Source organism: Penicillium cosmopolitanum (assembly GCF_028827165.1).
Source record: "Penicillium cosmopolitanum strain IBT 29677 chromosome Unknown utg000003l:1.0-3747932.0:1.0-3751027.0, whole genome shotgun sequence".
Classification (NCBI taxonomy): domain Eukaryota; kingdom Fungi; phylum Ascomycota; class Eurotiomycetes; order Eurotiales; family Aspergillaceae; genus Penicillium; species Penicillium cosmopolitanum.
In genome coordinates this window covers 318,152-340,712 of record NW_026622673.1, presented here as the reverse complement: position 1 = coordinate 340,712, position 22,561 = coordinate 318,152, and the positions used below count along the sequence as shown (strand labels likewise).

General features: G+C 43.6%; 6 protein-coding genes across 6 annotated transcripts; 5 read left to right on the top strand and 1 right to left on the bottom strand.

Moving 5' to 3' along the window:
• Positions 1-4,782: 4,782 nt before the first annotated feature.
• Positions 4,783-5,207, top strand: N7509_000309 (uncharacterized protein; the record flags this gene model as incomplete). Its single annotated transcript, XM_056624956.1, has 2 exons — positions 4,783-4,971; positions 5,037-5,207. The coding sequence occupies 2 exons, from the start codon at positions 4,783-4,785 to the stop codon at positions 5,205-5,207; spliced, it is 360 nt and encodes a 119-aa protein (XP_056493538.1).
• Positions 5,208-6,380: 1,173 nt separating this feature from the next.
• N7509_000308 (uncharacterized protein) lies at positions 6,381-7,775 on the top strand (the record flags this gene model as incomplete). The annotated part of the gene is made up of 1 exon (XM_056624955.1): positions 6,381-7,775. One exon carries the CDS (start codon positions 6,381-6,383, stop codon positions 7,773-7,775), a length of 1,395 nt encoding a protein of 464 aa, XP_056493537.1.
• Positions 7,776-9,540: 1,765 nt separating this feature from the next.
• N7509_000307 (ankyrin repeat domain-containing protein) lies at positions 9,541-11,304 on the top strand (the record flags this gene model as incomplete). Its single annotated transcript, XM_056624954.1, has 1 exon — positions 9,541-11,304. One exon carries the CDS (start codon positions 9,541-9,543, stop codon positions 11,302-11,304), a length of 1,764 nt encoding a protein of 587 aa, XP_056493536.1.
• Positions 11,305-12,312: 1,008 nt separating this feature from the next.
• Positions 12,313-13,518, bottom strand: N7509_000306 (SANT/Myb-like DNA-binding domain-containing protein; the record flags this gene model as incomplete). Its single annotated transcript, XM_056624953.1, has 1 exon — positions 12,313-13,518. The coding sequence occupies one exon, from the start codon at positions 13,516-13,518 to the stop codon at positions 12,313-12,315; it is 1,206 nt and encodes a 401-aa protein (XP_056493535.1).
• Positions 13,519-14,076: 558 nt separating this feature from the next.
• N7509_000305 (uncharacterized protein) lies at positions 14,077-14,485 on the top strand (the record flags this gene model as incomplete). Its single annotated transcript, XM_056624952.1, has 2 exons — positions 14,077-14,146; positions 14,184-14,485. 2 exons carry the CDS (start codon positions 14,077-14,079, stop codon positions 14,483-14,485), a joined length of 372 nt encoding a protein of 123 aa, XP_056493534.1.
• A 3,506-nt stretch (positions 14,486-17,991) lies between these two features.
• Positions 17,992-20,716, top strand: N7509_000304 (DUF3435 domain-containing protein; the record flags this gene model as incomplete). Its single annotated transcript, XM_056624951.1, has 5 exons — positions 17,992-18,293; positions 18,343-18,592; positions 18,644-18,966; positions 19,112-19,503; positions 19,554-20,716. The coding sequence occupies 5 exons, from the start codon at positions 17,992-17,994 to the stop codon at positions 20,714-20,716; spliced, it is 2,430 nt and encodes an 809-aa protein (XP_056493533.1).
• Between the last annotated feature and the right edge of the window lie 1,845 nt (positions 20,717-22,561).

Genomic DNA, 22,561 nt, shown 5'->3' with positions numbered 1-22,561 from the left:
GAGATCTGGAACCGATTGAAAGAGATTGACTCTCCAATTCCGTCGTTAAAGACATTTTTCAGAGACCGTCTCTATCTGGAAGTACCACAGAGTGTCATGAAGCAGCTATTTCTCCAACCAAATAGTACCGATGATAAAGTGACAATCGACAATGGCGTTCATGGATTATGGGAAATCGGATCAACGCTCGACCCGGCAGCTCGAAAGGCCAGGTTTCGAATTTACATTCTGGAGCTCTGGCGCTTCAGCTTCCAGTACGGATTCGAAATGACCGATTGGACGCGGCTCAAATCATCAAGTAGTTTGGCATTCGGAACAGCGTCTAGCCAGCAGCACTTGAATCTGCCCAACCGTACAGATATCTGGAACCATTTTCACATGAAAATGATGACCATGGGTCTCCGAACACCCAACGCTGTCGACCTTTCTGCCTCGCCAGTCGTATTACCAACCGAGATACCTTGCGACTACCCTGAAGATGCATCAGACGAAGTGGATGTCAAGAAAAGGAGTGGTAAACCCTCAATAGATACTGTGGAAGCCGACCGATACGCTCTATCAGTGATGTCGCTGAAGGAAAGAAGGATAGAAACCCGTGTCACGTCGAGATTTCTCCGTATATCGGTGTTCAAGAAATTCTTCGGTTATTTAATGGACCATGATGCCATGAGTGGCCAGCTGCTATGGCCCGAGCTTCTGGAAGACAGCACTCCGCATATTAGCGAGAATAATGATGAGGACACGCCGACTCTTTATACACCGGGATTGGATAGTTCGAACTGGACCAATACCAGTTCTGGAGTCCATGGGTCGGAATCTCATGTGTATCATAGCATACCCTACATGGATATACCGGATGATTCTGAAAGCAGCTTCGAGTCCGCCCCGTTTCCGAGCAGCTATGAGTCCACTCCATTTCCTCCTTCAATTTTGATGAGCACGGCTCCGTTCCCAAATCCCCATCCCTCCATTTGATATTATACGGCATTATGTTATGAGTATATGCAGATTGCTTTCTGGGTGGCCGGAACTTTAATCCTGGATCACTTCACTAAATGGTCATGGCATGTCTACTCTATCAGGCCGTATGCACAAGCGAAGAGAAATTGAATGTGAAGCATATTGGAATGACAGAAATTTTTGAGCGGAGAAATTAATTGCTTTCGAGCAGCCTAGCAAAATATCTGTTTTTAGGAATGACTACATTCAATTCGGTTGATTACACTATCTTCTAATTGTCATATCCAAGTCCAAGTTTGAAACATAGCTATTGGTCTATTCTCGCTTTGAAAATCTGGCAGCCAGAGTAACACATGGAGACACCAGGTAAATCTGAGAGGACAGAATATATGAAATGTTATTTTGGAGCGTATTTGTTGACAGCTAGAGTAAGTAAATCTAAGAAATTTGTCTCTCCATCCACCGTGTCCTTTGCAGAACCCCCGGCTAGGTATCTCAGTATGAAAGATCCAAAGAGGTAGGCCTGGCTTGGTAGCGGTTGCGATAATAAAACGTCTTGCCTACAATTGACTGCGCTGGCTAAGATTTTTATGGCACGGTACCAGCTATCTGACCCGGGCCGTGATCTCCGGGGGTATGAAAGACGAAGTGATCGGGAGATGCGTTGTGAGCGACGGGTAATCGCCTGGCCCAGTCGCTGCATTTTGGGACCACCCCTTATTCCAAGGCTGCGGCACGCGATCAGGACTGAGTGGATATCCATATAGAGCGGAACATTCGGCCCAGGCGGATCTGTAGGTCTTGAAGTTGTAGGTCTTGAAGTTGTAGGTCTTGAAGTACTCTTCAATATAGAATGATGCGAGAGCGCCAGGTCGGCCGCTCGTGAAGATTCCTGGCGGGGCGAAGGCAGGCGGTGTAAAATTATGGGCCATTCTCTTCGCTCCAGGGGTTGGAGTTGTGGCGTAGATACGTGCGACAGCATCCACAAAAACAATACAATAAACCTGACATATGATTCACTCAAATCGGGGTTGAGGCTTCGAGTAGAATCGAATAAATTATCACTGGAAGGCTTTTGAATCACATTATTTTCCTTGGAAACTGCGCTGGTTGTAGCTGATGAGTATGCCATGAGATTTGGCAGCCCGAATTTCAATTTAATATATTTTCTCTCACGGGTCGTGCCTAGACATTATAAATAATATTGGCTTGTGTCTTCTAGGAAGGGGAGTCACGTTTAAAATGACCATGATAGTTTATTGAGGTGAGAATCGAGATGAGTCATCAGTCACATGACCAATATGGCAGATTCTTGGGGGGGGCGGGCTGGCAAAATGAGGGTGTTGAGTCACCACTCTCACCACTTTCGATGCCCTTCCCGCCTTCACCGGATTTTCAGGTCGGTGATCACCTTCGGTAAAACTAGCCGCAGGAATTACTCTAAAAATCTACATATCTTCTGTATCAACGCATTTCCAATTCAACCTTTGATCTATTCGATCACCTCTCTCACCATTTATCCTCCATCGGTTTAATCTTTGGCGGTTTACATCTCACCGGTTTATTTTTCAACAGTCGACTTCACTCGCCTACATTTGAACATCTTAGCTTCATCAGTTCGATTTCACCGTTTAATCTTCCCCGTTTACTCTTCACCAATTACTGTTCACCAGTTTACTTGTCACCAGTCACTTTCACCAGTTTCTCTTCACCAGTCTCTCTTCACCAGTTTTTTCTTCACCAGCTTCACCAGTCACTCTTCACCAGTCACTTTCACTAGTCACTCCTCACCAGTCACTCTTTACCAGTCACTCTTCACCAGTCTCTCTTCGCCAGTCACTCTTCACCAGTTTCTCTTCACCAGTTTTTTCTTCACCAGCTTCACCAGTCACTCCTCACCAGTCACTCTTCACCAGTCACTCTTCACCAGTCACTCTTCACCAGTCACTCTTCACCAGTCACTCTTCACCAGTCACTCTTTACCAGTCCAAAACTTACTAGTGCTTCTTAATAATCCAGATTTAAATGACCTACTTTTCACCGTTCACATCTCACCGGTTCATATCTCACCACTTCAATTCGCCGGAATAGGCAACTTCCCGACGTTGTCGGTATCTTTCCCAGTAACGGTACATACATTACCGGTATTTCAATTGCATTACGACTTATTTCCGGGGGCGCTGTTTTTAATTGTGATACTGTATATCCGTTTTCCCGAAGCCATCAACTCGTGTTTCCAAAAAAAATGTATCGACATATATTGTAAGGCCCTTGTTGCGAGATACCCATCATGCCCATACGTATATTTTACATGACCTTTGACATAAAATCAATCAATATGCGTTTAAGATTCAATTGAGAAATGCGAAACTTCCGCTAAATCTGAAATACGTGTGCTAGACTCCTCTCTAGAAAAGCTATTCGCCAGCGAGACGGGAGAAAGGTATCTGGATTGCTCATTTTTCTTTTGGAAAGAGCGAGAGATGAGACGGTGTAGAAGCACTAGACCTATAAATGCCAGGCTTCCTCCAACTACGCTCATGACAATCAATTCCACACCCTGTTTAGAGACTCGCATTGACCAATTGATACGACTGGATGTTGGATCGTACATCCATCGGGCTGAAGTCATGATGGCAGATGTAGAGGTGCCGTCTTTCGTGCTCGTTTGCCCTAGCGTGGCTGTATCCATCGATGTTGTAGACTGAGCGGAGTGGCCTCCATGCTGTTTGGATGTAGATACGCTTCTCCAGACCCCGTCATGCAACCCAGCTGTATGAGGCAGCCCCGTATCTGATAAACTGCCTTTCAAGCCTTCTTTGTCCCAAAACACTACGCCCCCTGAATCCCCAGTCATCTTACTGTACAGTAAGGGCATTGGCAAAGAAAGTGAGTCCGGCTCAGGTTCCGACCAAAATTCCAAAGTAGATTTGTCAAGAGTATCCAAAGCTTGTTGCTCCTGGTTGATGTGGGAAGTCAATGAGAACACGTGTTTCCCATCGGTCTCAGATATGTAGTGCTTGAGGCCATGAGCCGAATGCGTGAAACCGTGTACATCTGCAGTGGTTGGTGCCTGACTCTCATATGATGAAGTGGCGGTCGTAGAGTATCTCGGTTGCGTCAAATTGGACGCCAAGTCAACTTGAGAAGTGGGTTCAGAGTAAGATAAAGAAATATCGGAAACAGCTGAACTAGGAATAGTTGTCACGAAAAGATGTTCCGACGGAGGCGTTCGTTCCTTGCTGGGTATGTTTGGAAGCAAGGCTGCGCGAGTTATGGAGACATCATGGGGGGCGGACAGCGATGTACAGGAAATAAATGCTGGATATTTGAGTTTCCTAGTCTCAAAATCAGTGAGCGTTCTGTCATTTTCTAGTTTTCATTGATCACCTACTCCAGAGAAGTTTTGGATGGCCTATTAGAGGCATCCTGACCTGAAGGACAGTAGTGATATGAATTGCTGAAGTCTAAAGGAAAAGCGTCAAATGTCCTTCCAAGCTTCGCGGGCTTTAATTCATTCTATAAGAAAACCAGATTTTCCAAAACTCCATCTCCGGAGACTACTTTGTTGGAATAGGAGAAAAAGGTTTTAATTTTTGCGGCCGCAGAAATATTCTGTGCTCTCAACATTGATCCTCAGTATCTGGCTCGTTTTGGAAAAACTGCCTGCACCTTACTTGGGGTTCACAACCGTTGAAAGCTTCTGAAAGCTCTTTTGTGTTTATAGCTCACCACTGTGCTGGGACAGATGTCGAACTAGTGCAGAAGACATGTATAAAGTTGCTAATCTGGCTTTAAATTATTTCCTCATACATTTCAAAAATGGCCCCTGTTCTAACTCGGGTCAAGAAAGAACAACTACGCAAACGCCGTAACAACCTGCTTCGCCGTCACAATGAATTTTGGCTTTTGTATGGGATCAAAAGCTGGCTGGTTATGGAGCTCGCAGACGGTCAAATTGTTACGTACTATTCTCACCCAAACAGCACTCCACCATCAGCGGAAGATATGGTAAGGGCGAAAAGAAGATTCAATATTTCAAAGTGATTTGCTCATGAAGTACTGATTCGTAAAAGAGAAACCGAGCCAAGGCCCCAATTGTCAAAACCCCTCGCGATTATGAAACAACCAATCCTATCCAGCCAACGATTAGGTTGGCCTCCAGCGTCGATGCCACAGCCCGGGAAAGTGGTATATGGGAGGATCTGGCGCAGTACCTAGATGAATATCGTCGTGCAATAGTATGATTGAACTGAATCAGCTTTATTTAATTGATACAAAGAATAATGCAGAGTAACCAAGTATATAAAGCTTGGAATACAACGGTGTCAATGACTGTTACATGCTATGACTTAATACTGGGAATAATGTAACCACTTCTAAATTTCAAAGCGCGGGCGAAGTTACAATAAATTCTACATCCTTCTTGTAATAGCCAAAAAGAAGGCCTCGGAAGAAAGTCATTTTGTACTCCTGGTCCATTCAACCGTTCTAGACTTCCAGTAATACTGTACCACAAATGGCCAATCCTCGTACTGCTTGACATGCTCATGAGCAGCTTCGTGGCTCGAGAACGGAAAGAAGTCTTCAAGGGCTTATACATGCAATTTTCAATATAGTTTTTAATGAAAAGTATAAGCTACAAAGAAGCCTCAGCATTCTAATTACCTTGCCGGAACTCATTATTTTGAGCCCCACTATGTAATATTTTGGAAGTTCTACGATGAGGTTGAACATCTGCCTATAATGCCCTATTTTTGGTGATAGGATGGTCTTGGCTGACTGAGGGCCTCTTCATCTGCGTATTTTGACTCATCTCATTTTTATTTTCTTTTGGATCCTTGGAGATTACTGGAGGTATGTGATTTATATCTTGATATTTAGAAATTAACGATAATGAAAATTGTACTGTATAGAAAAGTCAAAACTTGATGACAGCCATTGCCCTGAGCGAAGGCCATTTAGTATTCATTAGTTGACTTAAACGAATACCTGCAATTAAGCCCACTATGTACTATCTTTGAGTGCCTCCCTCTTTCAATGATAATTGAGTTAGGCCACATGCTTGTTGTATATTATAATAAACTTTCTGAAGTAGGTCAAAACTTGATACATCTCTCAGATTTTATAGTAAACATGCTAAGCGTCCATCCTACTCAATAGCAAAGTATTTGCAGCAGGGGATTTCAGTAGTTGAGGGAATTATATAAGTACATATAGGGGACAAAGTGATGTATCGCGTTGAATTTATGCAAAAGGAAGGGCAGCAATAAGTAAATCTGAGGGGATTATATAGTCACGGATTGCAGTGGATCTATTATTTTAGAAGTATAAATAGATGCAGCCATAGCCCTCCTGACAAGTTCATCTTCATTTCCTCATCAATCTAATTTCATATACTTTGGACCATTCAGCTTAATATGGCGCCGCAGCGGGAGAAAAAGTCAAACGAGGCGCAGAAAAGTCAGAAAGACAACGGTATAAAAAAGTTCTTCTCAAAAGAGGATAAGAAAGACACCGTGGAGAGATTCGAAAAATTTGGAAAAGGAATAGAAGACGGGACTATTTCATGTGGTAAAGTAGGCGCCGACGACCAACTATCTGATATTTTGGATAACAAGGGCCAAGCACCAATTCACAATGATCAGCCTCCGCCACACAATGCCCCCGAAGAAAGCGCAATATCTCCGTCGCCTCAGGTGGTTATAAACGAGCCGAACGACACAGAAGACGTCGAAATGGATTATCTGGACCCCAAGTCTGCTGATAAAAGTCAGCTTCGCTCGAGCGAACATGAGGTCTCTCATGAGGCAGAGGAGCGACGCAACAAACATAACGCTCATCAGGGTTCATCTGTCGAAAGAGAAGCTCTCCAGAACGAGGTATCTACTCCAGACCAATTGGAAGATGGCTGCTTGGCAGTTCTCACCCCAAAAGGAAAGAAAGAGAAGGGTAGCAAGAGCAGCGGAGACAAAGAGTATGATGAAGATGTCGTTATAGATGGATGGGGAACCCTGAATGGCTCGTCTTTTGTCATCATCCAAGATGGACCTTTCAAATACGCCTCTTACCGCTTCGAACGGAGAAAAGGCTACTCCGATCCTGACAAAGTCTACATTTCAGACGAAGCAGCGCGAATTTCTCGACTGAAGGACAAAGAGCCCTCAGGCAAAATGATCCCTCGATACACAAGGGAGAATTTCGTGGGAATTTATGGCATTGTGTGTAGCAATGGGAAAAGAAAGTCTACCTGGATGAAAGTTAAATGGAAGAATATCGGGTCTGGCGACGATGAGAACTTGGTGAGGGGGTGCTCTTGGGAGCCGAAAACCGAGCTTGTCCGCTTCTGGGGTGGTAAGAAAGCAAGCGAGGAAAAGACGAACGAGATCTGGGAAAATCAAAAGAAACGCTTTGCAGATTACCAGAAGGGAGTTGCCCCGAAGTTTGATTCTCAAGGACGTAGCGTCTATGAACGTTCGCCGACTCCCTGCCCACCTGAGATGACGATAGAGCAATACCGACAAGATCGAAAAGAAAATCAAGGCCGGGATGCTGACAAAATCAAAACTGAAACTCCCAACGGCTTCCGGCAGCAGTTAGATAATCTGCAGTCTGATAAAAGTGCAATCAAAACCAAAGAGGAATTCATGGAGCAGAAAATGAAGGGTGACGAATGGGGAAAGCTCAGCGATCTAGAGAAAGAGAAGCGAAAAGTAGAGCTTGAAGCGCTTTATGATGTCTATCTGGAGACAGTGAGAAGCTCTGGAGAAGGTCCCAGCCACGCGCCAGAGAAGACTTCCATTTCTGTCAGTTAATTGCGAAGGATTTCCAGCTTTACACTTTGATATACCGCGTCGTTTTTTCAAGTCATTTGAACATCAAAGAATGAATGAAGCAACAGTATTTAGTGAGTTAGATAGATAGCAGTCTTTCTTGGAATTAAAATTCGTATTATCTGATCTCTCATCGCCACCTATACATGTATTGATTTCACTTTCCTGATCGTGACCACATCACCCACTGTCTTTGACCATTGTCGCGCTGGTGTAAGTTACTAGACTTAGTGTTTGCTTTCTCGAAATGATTAGTAATACTTGGTTTTGTATTCTTCTTAATTTTTCAGAAGAATTTAAATCATCCATTTCACTCAAGAACATATTGTCCTAGGAGGATGTGCCGAAATATTTTCTCAAAGAATGTCAAGCCCTTGAAGGTGGAACTGTACTTTTTTTCACAGGCCCAAACCGGCTTGGAAATTAAGGCCAACAACATCTCGTAACTAGTTAGGTCATATTGTGTGTAATCAGATATTAATCTCACTTTAATGAGACTGCAGGTGTCATTACATACACGGTGTGATTTTTTCAACGTATTCACTAAGACAGAGATTATTGATGAAAGTTATGGGAAACGTTTCCGCACCTTTATGCTCGTTTCGATCAATATCAAACGCTGAATATGGTGAAGCCCTTTATTTCTTAGAAAAAATCTATTTCAAATTCAATTGACTGAGTTATAAAACTATTTAGTTCTTGTAAGATCGGATGCTCCGTCCTCCTCTTCGAGGACATAAATTACCTAATCCGATAGATTCATACAAATTTCTTGTCCGCCAGAGCTTCCAATTGTGCTGCGATATTACTTCACTATGTCAGGCTTCAAGACGCAGGAACCAGCGCAAAGCCAGTAAGCTGCATAAGGAAGTAAATTTGAAACGTGACTGATAGAAGACAATTAGATATATGAGAATTTTGCTACGAAACGATGCCCAGAGCGAACAACTTCCAAAACCGTATCATGCACGAACAGATCCTTCTCGGGAAGGATCTCAAGCTGAACAAGCCGAATACCTAGAGAAGACAGACCTTCCTTTGACATGGATACTTCCAACATTCCCGCTCCCGACCGTGCCGCCGACAGTCACTACTACACCTAGCTTACGGATATTCAAACCGCTTGGTCCGGCTTTGGCTACGAACGTATCCAATGGTTCTGCTCCCCCTTTGACTGCCTCTATGTGGCTAATAGTTTGTGCCTTTTTTCTGGCTGGAGCTAATTATCGAAGATGGTGATCTATTGATTATCAACACTGAAGAGGCTTCTGTTTCCTTGACCTAGTCTACAAAAATCAGCGTTGAGTTAATTATTGGATCAAAATCGCCACATATTTGGATGAGCATGGATTTTTCCTGTCAGGCATGGCAGCATAAAGTAAACAAGACAAGATTGCATTCGCGTGGTCCAAAAAAGGATAGCTTGCTAGCAACATACAGTATGTGTCAACGCTACCTACTTCAAATTCTTCGTGTAAATCCACCGAAAATGCACGCATGGATCCTAGAAGCCACCCCTGCTCCCAGGAGTAACGGGAGTCTGGACGGTTCTACTGCATTTTAATTTCTATCCCCAGGACATAAGATAAATACTAAACGTACTGCCCTACTTATCACAATCGCAATTGTTAGACCTCGCTGCGAAAACTCCATAAAATTTCCACCATATGCTCATTCTTAAGCCGCATATAGCGGACGAAGTGAAATATTTCGGAGAGTCAACAAGTTTTATTATTCATTGAACAAGATGGTGCTTCTTTTTCTTCCCCTGGAACTACTTTTCTATCTAGCAGACCTTTTAGATGCGTCACAGGATTTGCTTTCAATGGCAAAATTAAATAAGCGATCAAGTCTTCTATTCCTACCGCTTCTCTACGCCTTCAATGTCCGCTGTCAGAATAGCTCTGCTCTGATCTGGGCCATCCAGCACAACCAGTCGAAACTCGCGAAAACCCTACTCGAAGAGTATCAGGCAAACCCAAACACAACGGATGATAGATTTCGGACACCGCTATTCTATGTTCCAGGTATTCGAACAGAAAGGTATCAAATGATTCGTTCATTGATCAGAAGCGGCGCAGATCTCAATTGGAGAGATGATCATCAGCAAACGCCATTACTGTACTCCCTCCAAAGGAAGTTTTTACCTGTAGCCAGAGATCTTCTGGGGTACTCTGATACAGAAGTGACTGCTCGGGATAACAAGGCCCGAAATGCGATCTGGTATGCTACCGCCCATCAGGATAAGGATTTGGTTCGGTCCTTCCTGGACAGGGGGGTTGATACTTTTACAGCTGACTGCAAAGGAATCGACCCCATCAACCTAGCTATCTTGAATCAGAGCAATACCATTCTTACCATGCTGCTTGACCATGTCAAAACGAAGCCTTCGGCGGCAAACCTGGATGGCCTAAGTAGCTATGAGCATCCACTATTTATTGCCACGCGCAAAGGATCGAAGGAAATGGTCCAAATATTGATTTCCTACGGAGCAAACCTCCACATCAGAAACAGAAAGGGTCAGAGTCTGCTTCATCAGGCAGCCATGAAAGGACACGGTGATGTTCTGAAAATGATTCTTGGATATAATATGATTTCTATTAGCACTGCCGATGTGAGGGGAACAACAGCGCTACATTTGGCAGCAAAGTACGGGCACAAATCGATCGTGAAGATCCTGCTGGCCTTTCCAGGCATCGAAATCAATACTCGTGATACAGACGAGTCCACGCCGCTATGTATTGCTGTTCGTGGGAACCAACAATCTGTGGCCTTGCAAATTTTATCCGAAGAGTCAGCTGACATCAACGCGTTCTGCCGACACAGGCAAACGGCCCTTCATTATGCTGTGCGAAATGGCAACATTCTGCTCGTTTGTGTTCTCCTCGATTTTAAGAAGCTAGATCCAAATGTTCGCGATAGGTGTGGCTGGACTCCTCTCGTATACGCTGCATTAATTGGCAGTCTACGACTACTGGAGGTACTTCTCACGAGGCCAGATATTGCGCTGAATGTTCGGAATGCCTCGCCCATTTTCTATGCCTGCGAAAAGGGGAATTTGGAGATCGTACGTAGGCTTCTAGATCGCAATGATATGGACGTCAACAAACCGGTCTGGAATAAGTCTCCTCTTTACATCGCAATCGAGAATGGCCATATAGAGATTGCAAGGTTGTTGATTGACCAGGGTAATGGAATCGATGTGAACTCAGCTACATTGCTTGGAAGCACTGCTTTGTCGGTGGCAGCACTGAATGGGCACCTGGAAATTGTGGAACTCTTGCTCCAAGATGAAAGGCTGAACTGCAAGGCTGAAAATAATTTTGGAGAAACCGCCCTTCAACTAGCCGCGCGAGAAGGACACGAAGCCATAGTACGATCTCTTTGTCGTGATTCCCGTATCAGGGACCTTCTGAGCTTAAGAAACGCGATAAAGTACTCATCAAGCATCAGATTGACATACTTTCTTCAAGGACAGGAAGAGGAATTGGTCCGAGAAAACGATGCTTGAAGATAGCTGCCGTATCACCGGTCGCTTTCATGTGAGGCGATGAGTTTCAAAGATTTGGCTATGGCATCTCAGAAAGGGGTCGGATCCAATATTCAGAAGACTGCCATATCTGTACTTGTGGCCATAGTAAGAGTCGTTGATAGATATTCTTCAACTTGCATATCCTTGGACGTGTTTTCGTGATGTGCACGAGGTTCTTGTAAATTTCTCAGCATGTAATTCGACGAGGTCGACTAGATTCTTCGAAAAAATTGAAATGGGGAATCCTTCAGCTTCGTTGATGTGTTGCGATATTTTCCACAACACGGCCAAAGCTTGACTGAACATACTCCGTCAGATGGGTAGATCCCGAATCAATGTCGGGTCGCCGAAGCTGAAGTCAAGATGGACTAGCCGTAGTGGAAGAGAAAACATAGTTTCATAACAAGAATCCAAATCCAAATGATAGAGATAAACCGAACGACGATCCGAGGATTGTCCCGAGCCCGCCTGGGATATTGACTGTTAATATATTATGCCTCAGTATCAAAGAGATATCTTAGAGTCGTTAGTTGATGTCGCCGTTGTCAACTGTGCTATGTATTAGATAGAAGTGAACCAACAGCCATACAAATGTATTCATGCAAGCTCCCCCACATTGTGATTGTGTCTCTAACTGGGATAGTATAAAAAATCCACTCCCACCACCTGAATGCAGCGACACCCGTATTTTGCTATTCAATCGGCCTTCACTATCAGGAGCTATATTCAACTAAGGCTCAGCTTAAATCATAGATCTACTTTTTTCATAAATGTAGCAGCAAAAGGATTAAATCATTTATTTACCCGGAGTAAATTTGGGAATTTGACATGGGCGTTATGCACATTCGCCTACTGGCATGTCAACAAAAACAGGTTCATCAAAAGGATGATACTAAGGGAGACATCCTCAAATCTTTTCTATCTCCCTGGGAGAATAGCCCACACTGAAATGCATTGGAAGCGGATTTAAATTCATGCCTAAGGCCCTCAATCACGAGTCACACACAGTCCAGACGACTTTCTCTTGGATAGCTTTGTACTCCAATGCACCTTGATAGACTGCGGACTCCTCCCTGGGTAGTTTTCATCGAAACGCCTGATTACTTCTTCCCATCGGAGGCCTTCTTTTTCTTTGAGTTGTATCAAGAGGTAATTTTCCTCCGCAGAATACCGTAGACGTTTTCGCGATGAGCATGAGTCAGCTGATGCATTTTGAGTGCTGGATGAAGACACATTGTCACTTGGCATGGATCGTGATTTCGTGCTGACTTCCCCCGGGCGAGGCAAACAACGAGACAATGCACCCTCAAACAGCCAAGACAAGAATTGTAGTCGGTCCTCCGCTTTAAGTGCAGAAAATTGTGCAAGAATTGTGGACAATGAAGCTTCCTGATGACCAGGTCGTCGAGTCGATTTTCCGTGCTTATCCTTTTGGTGATTGCTGATGACGACCGACACTTTCTGGATTTTAGATGACCGCCGACCAGGGGCTTTCGGCGAGTGGCACTGTCTGCCACGAGAACTGCCATCATCTGTAGCCCAGGGATGGTTGACCACGGGGGAGCCTGCCTCGCGGGTTGTGCAACTAGGTGCGGATTCTGTAGTGTTCTGTTGTTCTCCAGCTCGGCAGTGGTGGTCCTCCAACATCGCCGGGTCTATTGTCAAATCACTTGCAAAATCTTCCATGCCTGGTGGGGTGGGGTTTTGGAATACCATAGACTGAGAAACCTGATCAGGCGTGAAGGAGGGCTCGAGGTCACATGATCCAATGCGAGTCCTTTGTTCGAAATGCTCATCGACGGAATCAAAAACCATATCACCGATGTGTCCACAGCTTGGTGGATTCTCCAAATGCAAAATCTCCTCAAAATCAAGGTTGTCCGAATCTTGATTGACGGGCGACATCTCGCCATCCAAATCTGGCTTCCGAATATTCTGGTCGACAGATTGTGAAGACTCATCGACACAAACCTCAATTGGCGGCCGTACCGGAAGGGGATGCCGCTCAAGCTTAGGGACGTGAGGAATCTGGGAATGGATTGTCGAGTCTTTTGAGTTGTTCGGAGACGGTGTGGCATTGAGTGAGACAGGACTTGGATAGCGACGGAGATCCAGAGGGCCTTGTTGAGAGAGCGGTTTCTCGTGGGGATTCCAAGGCCGGAAAGATTCCAAACGAAACGATTCGTTTGACATTGTCAGGTCACGCACAAATGAGCATTCAAAATGGTTGGTGTCACAGGGTGTTTCAAACGGAGCAAGAGCGAGAGCAAAGGAAAGTTAACTGCACTGAGATCTGGGAATGGGGATTGGGGGGCTGGGGAAAGAATTACTCTGGTGTAGGGTGAGAGGGGGATGGGTATTGGGGCAGAAGGGTTTGGGGTTGCTGGAGTGCCAAAGTGGTGGTGTTGCGCTCCTTTTATACATCAGCTCAAGAGGTCATTGTCTTGCCTTTGGGTTTGATCCACCTAGGCTCACAGGCCAGCTCGCATACCAGTCGGAGGCATGAGCATTTCGGTCAGATGTCCGCGATCTCCGTCCCCGTTTCCTAGCGCATGCGGTTGTCGTAGCCTTGCCTGAATCGAGGCAATCGCCCCTCCAATCCTGAAATCCACCGCCGAATGCACATGCGGCATTTGTTGCCAATACTCCATGTGAATGTGCTCCGCGATTCGTCATAACTGGCGGAAAACAGCAGCACGAACGGCGGCGAAACCCCCGATCCACCGGGTCTCGCCGCATCCACGACAGATAATGGCGATAGATAATGGGAGAGGCAGTGCAATGCAACCTCGAGGTGGCGAGAGCGGCACGGTCTTCAGTGGTATGTCCGAAAAATCCGACAATTACTGCAAAGCAAGGAAGCCCGCCGAAGGTTGCGCAAATCGATGAGACCTTAAGCTTGGGAGTGAGACAAGAGCCTGGCAGTGCAGCTCGGTTCAAAGCAATATTCCAAGGGAATCTCCCTGTCAATCCTAAGGATAAACATATCAGGGCAGTAATGTACTGCTTTGATGATATATTTTTCTGGCCAGAGATCATAGAGCGCGGATTCAAGTCGCGACGAAAGCTGGCCGAAACGAGATCCGAATTCCTGGTCAAGCGACATCTCCGGTCAAGTAAAAAGTGGCGTATGTTAGGCAACCAGATCCAGCAGGTTTGAGATTAGTGGGGCACGAAGAAAGGGGGGGTTCAACCAAGTTGTGAGGGCAGGAAGAGGTGAAGGTGCGTGGGAGAATCGCAGATGAGGAGGAGCGGTCTTTTATAGATGGCAGGGTCGGCAAAAGCGGCGACTGCAGCGCTAAGCCGGATGGGGCGACCACAACTGACGCGATACCGGAAAGGGCAGGGCCCCTACGGGTACAGGCAGGCGGTCACGGGCGGCAGGACGGAGAGGCGAATGGCGGCCGTTTCTGCCCCCCCCGCTTGCCGTCGTGTGGAATACTAAGTAATATTATAAATATAAAAATATCAGACAAATACTTATATAAAATAGTTAAAAACTGTGATATATGCCTAAGATCTAAGGCAAAAAGATATATAAATAAAAGGTCTAATAATACTACACTCTATAGAAGAGGAGAAAGACTACATAGTGATATAGGTGGTCCTATAACACCAAAAACATATAATAACTATATATATTATATAACGTTTCTAGATAAGCAAACCCGCTATCTATTTACTATATTATTAAAAAATAAAAACCAAGCAATAACAGCTTTAAAAAGGATAAAAGCCTTAATAAAAAATCAAATTGGTATAAATATAAAACAACTATTTACTGATAATGGTAAAGAATATATTAATAAACCAATTAAAAATATAACAAATAAATATGGTATTATACATAATACTAGTCCTGCTTATACAAAGGAGCCTAATGGCCTAATAGAGCGTATAAATCTTACCTTATTAAATAAGGTAAGGGCAATGCTGGCCAATAGTAATTGTCCTAAATACCTATGGGGTGAAGCCTTATTGGCAGCTACCTATTTATATAATAGAACACCACATAGTGCTCTAGGGTTTAAAACACCCTATGAGTTATATAATAAAACAAAACCCTCTATCGATATATATAATCAATTAAAAATATGGGGTTCTACTGCTTATTATACTATTAATAAGCAAATAACTAAGCTAGAACCTAGGCAGGAAAAGGCTATATTAGTAGGCTATACTGATTATGGCCACTATAAGCTTTATATACCTAATAAAAGGACTACAATAATATCAAGAGATATTACAATCCTAGAAAATAAATACTATAATTTTGATAGTATTAAGGATAATATAACTAATATATCTCTAAACAATAATAAAAGGGTTACCCTGAAAACCCTAAACCCCAAACCTTTAATACATAAGATGAATACAAGAGCAACAGAATATATAAAAATAGCAGAGGATCCCTCTCATAAAATTGAGGTTCAAATACCAATAAAAAATAATATATACTATAATAATAACAATAATAATATACTCTATACTCTGTCTGATACAGCAGTAGAAGCTATATATAGGCCTATATATAGTAGTGTATTAAACTTTGTTTTAACTATAACTACTATAAAGGAGCCTAATACACTAAAACAGGCCCTAGAAGGCCCTGATAGCCTATATTGGCAAAAGGCCTGTATAGCTGAAAATAATGCCCTAGTTAGCCAAAAGACCTGGGATATTGTTGATATACCTAATAATATAACCCCTATAAATGGCCGATGGGTTTTTAAGATGAAACCTACTATAAACAGAACAGCCAATAATACTAGTCATATTACTAATAGTGATAATACTATTAGATATAAAGCTAGATGGGTTATACAAGGTTTTAATCAAAGATTAGGAATAGATTTCCTAGAAACCTTTTCAACAACATGCCGAACAGAATCATGGCATATGCTATTACTAATAGCTGTTAATAAAGGCCTATATATATGGCAATATGACGTTAAAAACGCTTTCTGCCATGCTAATATAGATGCTGATATATATACTATATTACCAATAGGATTATATAATAATCCTAAATATAATAATAAATGTGCAAAACTTAATAAAGCATTATACGGGTTAAAACAATCCCCTAGACTATGGTATCAATACCTAAAATCAGTACTGGAATTACTAGATTTTGAGGTATTTCCATATGATGAAGGAATATATATAAATAAAAAGGATAATTGTATACTAATATGTCACGTTGATGATATACTAGTATTGCATAAAGATCTATCCTATATAAAAGCCTTAAAAAACAATATAAATAAATCTATTGAATTAGATGAAATAGGTCAAATTACTACATTTTTAGGTAATGATATATATATTGATTATAAGGCTAAAAAGCTATATATATATCAAACAAAATATATTGATAAATTATTATCTAAATTTAACATATATAACAATAATACATACAAACCAAAAGATATACCTGGAGAACCAGGAATAAAATTAATAAAAAATACTACTACTGCTAGTAATACTGATATAAAAGAATATCAAAAAGAAATAGGCTCTCTGCTATATTTAGCCCTAAAAACAAGACCTGATATAGCCTTTCCTGTATCATATTGTGCTAGGTTTATGTCAAATCCTAGTAAAGAACATTTTAAGGCTATACACTATATATGGTGTTATATACTAAAATATAATAATAAAGGTCTAATATATAACTGCTCAGGTAATAACCTATATATTAAAGGTTATTGTGACAGTGACTGGGCAAATGATATTAATAATAGAAGATCTACTACTGGCTATATATTTAGCCTAGGTAGTGATCTAGGCCTAACTAATCCTATATCCTGGAATAGTCAGCTTCAAAAAACAGTAGCTTTATCAAGCTGCGAAGCTGAATATATGGCATTAAAAGAAGCTACAAAAGAAGCAATATATCTGAATAATATGCTTATATATATAAATGATTATCTAAATTTAGGTTATACTAATACTATACCAATAATATTAATAGACAACGAAGGAGCTAAAAAATTAGCTGAAAATCCTGAATTCCATAAGAGATCAAAGCATATTGATATAATATATCATTTTACTAGGAACGCTATACAAAATAGCCAAATAAAGCTAGTACCGATACCCTCAAAAGATAATATTGCTGATATACTTACTAAAAATATAATTAAAAATATATTTGAAAGCCATATACCAAAAATAATAACTACCAATATGCATGAGACGGTGAATGGGAGGCCAGAAACGGCTGCTTTGGACGCCGTTTTAGGCCGCTTGCTCACCGAGGATCACGTGAAATAAAGCCCACGGCCGTAGCCCTACTGCCACCCGCGCTGCATATCCGCTGTGCCTGGTGCCTGGATCCACCGTTCCAGACCTTCTTCATTCGTACCGTGGCGACCGCAGGACCCTATCCTCGCTCCTCCGCCGTCTCCCTCCTGGCGGACTGGATTGCCAACCATGGCTCCTTTGATGGGAATCGTCCCTTCCCTGCATTATTTCGCCTATAAATATCGACTGCCATGGCCCTCAATCGATCTTTTCTCCCCAGCAGTCTCACAACTCTTGGGTCGATTGCGGGACTCGGAAGACTTCAATGAGAGGGGTGACAGCTTCGTCCATTGCTATTCCCTTCAACTCTGTAATTTACCTCTATCTTCATTCCCTCGCCCGGACCACTGAATCGCCATGCCTCGCCCCAGTCGCACTCTGTCCGACAATGAGAGCGATGTTAGCTCTGACGACATTCCCGCGATCTTCTCGACCAACGCTTCTGACACCGACAGCGATACCGAGAGCACGCCAAGTGATTCTGAATTCGAGAGCGAAGCAGAAGATGAATCCGAGGATGAGTCTGAATTCGATGAGGAACTCTCACCAGAATATTTTCTCAAGGAGGCGGAGTCCCTGGACGTTTCTCAGCTTCGGCAGAAACGGTATAGTCCGAAAACTGAAGAGAGATTGGATGAAACTCGAGATTACTGGGAAAGGTAAGACGTTGCTCACCTGTTCACAGCCCTGAGATTCTAATTGGTCTAGGTTCTGTAAAGGCGCGAAACTCGATCCGGTGGAATGTTTGTCTCGACTCTCTGATACAGAAGAATCGGTGCGCTTCCTCAAGGCGCTATTCTCCTGGCGTTGCAGACAGAGACGTGGAAAGAAAGGACGCCATGCCTCAGGGCTGAAAAACAAAAGCTCCCTGGACGCATTCTGGAAGTGGTGGCATCTCGTTTACAAGGCCAAAGTTGGACATGGGCTTAGCGGAGATATCCAGGTCAAAATCCGCGATGTGAGATCCCAGATTGAATATTGACCTCTGTGCCTAGCTAACCTTCTGTAGGTGTTGGCAATAGTCGCGAAAGAGGAGAATCTTTCTCTCAAACCCCGCCCGAAAGCGACGATGTATATCGAAGACGTGGCTGAGTTTGCCCGAGTGATCCTATGCACGACAGAGATGACTTTTCCTTGTGGGTGGTACCGGGTACAGTTGCTTCTTTTCTGTCAGCTGGCAGCTATCACTGGTAGTCGCCCCGGAGCGCTACTGAGACTACGCTTCCGAGACCTGATGTTGACATTGATTCGGGATCCAAATGGAAGCCGTCCTCGACTTTTCATTTATCTTACACCAGAGTTCACAAAGACATTTCTTGGAGAGAAAGAGTCGTAAGTAAACCTCACCTTATTTTATCTTTATGCTTCTTTTCCCTGCTTCTCCTCCCTCTTCCCTCTCTTCAGCCACCTCCCGCCCCATCGCAAGGCCAGCTCCCATGAATTGTCCTCATACCAGTCTGCTTATGATTCATCATAGAAACACCTTCCCACTTCCAGAAATTATCTTCGATCCTACTTTGGTCCTGAGTCCACATATCTTTTTGCTGGGTATGCTGTTAAAGATCAAGGCTTTCAAAACTCTTTCTACAAATGGGCCCACGTTGGACTCCGCCGAGAAATTGTACAGTCTTGGTGTCTTAGATGGACTTGGCCAGCAGGAGTTAAAGCTGAAAGACGAAATTCTTGATAGCTATGTGTTCTGCCAAGCATTGCGGGAACCCGATGGAATTCGAATCGCCCTTGACCAGCAACTTACGCGGGGCTGGCTGAGCTATCGCATGAAACGGGGTGGTGAGATAACGGGATTCGCTGATGTCGCAAAGCCGTACTGCCTCCGATACGGTGCAGCAAAAGCGTTTAACGATAGTCGTGAGTCATACACCAAACCATATAATTTCTTTTGCTAATGCGACATTCAGCGGATGTAACGAATGAATTGCAGAACGTGATGCTGCAACACGCTAGCATCGATACTTTTGTCCGGCATTACAGCGTGGGTATTCACGTAGATACCCAGGCAATTGTGCGAGGCATGCCCGCTCAGAAGCAACTAATGCGGTTTGCCTCGTCTATGAGTCGGTCTATAGATCCCCGCAGACCCTGGCGACTAGACGACTCGAGTTGTATCAATGATATTCCCAGTGTACGTGTCCTTGAAAGCAAGAAGGAGGCGAAAATGCGGAATCGCGACGAGAAAAAGTGCACGTACGAAGAAGCTCAAGTTGCACTGGAGCGGGAGTTTGGCGATGGACCACCACAGAAGGGCCCTTACTTTCGAGCGATCTTTAAGCGGTGGAAAGCTCGGAAGAAGAATGCGGAGACACTTCAAAAGAAATATGTTCACGCCGAGAAGCTGTATTACCGCTCAGTGAAGCAAATACGCAATGAGAAAAGTCGACAACGTCATCGCTTGATTCGTGAGAACCTGGAACGTTACAAGAATGAACAGCCGGTGATCGACAGCGAACGGCAGCTGTCAGGGAAAATGGTTGACGCAGAGGTCAAAGTTGCGCTAGAAAGTACTGGCTATATGACACCACAACATATGACGCTTATCGACACAGTCCTGACCATGCCCGGTGCAACTACCGAGGAAGAGTATGAGCGAAGAATTGCTGCGATCAACGCAGTGATTGCCGTTTGTGATGCAGAAGAGGGCGCACCTTCCCGGGCCCATACGATACAAAAACGCTCTTCCGATGCTATCGCCACTTCACCAGCTAATCATGTGCCTAAAAAGCAGAGGCCTGCTGCTTCAGGTGCAAAGGACGACGCCATTTCTCAAGCAATCGCTCTGGTCTGCGTCAATTCCCCTGAAGAGAGATCGACAATTTGCTTTATCTGCCTTGGTAATCCAATGCTGCCGGAAATTGAACGACTGCGGATGTTCAAGAACTCAAGGTCTCTCAGCCGACACTTCGTGAACAAACATATCAAACCGTACTCAAGCGAAATGCAACATGAGTGCACGATTTGTAGAGAGCAGCTGGTTTCTAAATCAGCGCTACTAAACCATGCGCAAGGCGCACATGGAATTGTTTCTTGCTTACCTTTACCGGTTCTTGGACTGCCCTTGCCCTGAATAGCAAGCTTTATTACTTTGAGTCATAGCCAGGCTTTTAAAAGGCTATGGGCGAGTTTTTCCTTCTGTGATTCGAGATGGATTCTGCTTCTCGTTGTGAACTTTTCCAATAAGCTTTGATATAAACTTCAAGTGATTTTCTTTCTTTTTGTCTATTTTCTGTGCAGATTCAATATTTACGTATCAAGCAAGGGTATATGACCTATTAGAAATTCCATGCGCATTGAGCGCTTGTCAAGACATGTTGAAATTTTGAACAAGCATACAACGAGCTTAAAAATATCAAACTCGATGGCAGCAAGTAGGCAGCCGAAAATGGTTGCAGAGCGTTCTGGGTCGCCCATTTGCCAAATATCCCGCCACTCACTCTGACTATAAACCACGCACCCACTCGCCACCACATTGGGGATACCTGAAGCGCCGCGGCGCCGTAGTAGCCTCTCATTCGTTCCGTCGGATCCACTCCAGCGCCCCCATCCTTCTATATTTCGGAATGCCTTCAGGCCCCTGGCTTCGGTACGTTCGTTTTCTTGAAAATTTCTGCAGTATCAATGTTTATACATGACTCAATTTTTAGACGAAGTAATTAGTTTTAGCCTAGCGAATGTAGTAGTCTCGGAGCTTGCCATCTTCCCATTATCGGGTCAGACAACCGAAGCTGGAACCTCTTAGATTCTACCGTCACCAATAGATTTAATCAAACATAAATACCTAAAATTCAATATAAGCATGCATATGTCAATAAAACCAGAATTTTATCAATATTCATAACAGAGAGAATCCTGTTAGTATTCATGCATTGTACTGAACATGTATAAGTCGCTTTTCCGCTCTTGATACTGCCCGTTATTCGTAGCTTTGTAAATTACTTATTGTTATTGATGCCGCTAAATATTGACCTAATATCATTAAGACACACTTTCGGATGTAAATATTATGAAATGGGAACCCTTCCCGTCTTCCGTGAAACGCTGACCAATATCGAAAATCCGGACACGATAATCATCGTAGCGTTGGATTGAGGGTTTTTGTAGTTACATATGAAGTTCCACGGAAATGCCCTTTCTATTGAAAATTCACATCAACTCACATAAAATGAAATAAATTCAAAAGGATATAACTAGAGATATGTTTATTTCTCGTCAAATTACAATTTCTTGGGTTCTTGACACTCTATGAGATCGATTTGCGGCTTTGGGCGGCGACTGTAGGATACATACTATGGCAGCCACATTTGCAACATTTAGAAGTTGGAACCCTTGTGGTCTTAGAGTTATAAGCTGATGCCACAATCGGCATGGCGCTTTCTGAAGCTGCGGAGCCACCAAAGCGAGGGAATCCAATGCATACTGGTCCGCTCTCTTCGGGGCGTTTCCCTGCCTGTCTCTTGGGTTCCACAAAACCTCCCGGCTCAGGAAAACTTATATCCACACCCTCCGTTGTCATGCAGCCGTTGATGTTTGCAACAAACATTGGTGGGAAAACAGGTGCGTCCACCATAATTCTGGAGAATGGATCTAGTGGCGCTTTAGCCACTGTGATTGGGGCACAGTTCATGTACATTTCACGGTTTCCGATTTTATTGAACCAAGTCCAAGCCAAGGTGTATTTTCCTGGCTGAATACCTTCGGGAATCGTGAAAGGAAGTTCAAGATCATGGTCAGCGGTCGACAAACCATTAAGGTTCTGTGATACATCTGAGGGACAGCCGCCTTCAAATGACTTGATAACGTTCCACTTTGAATTTTTGCTTGGCTCGAGATCAGTTGTGAGACTGATTTGACAAGACCCACCACCATGTGTTGCACTGCCTAGCAGACGAATGGCCTGATTCTCTCCGATATG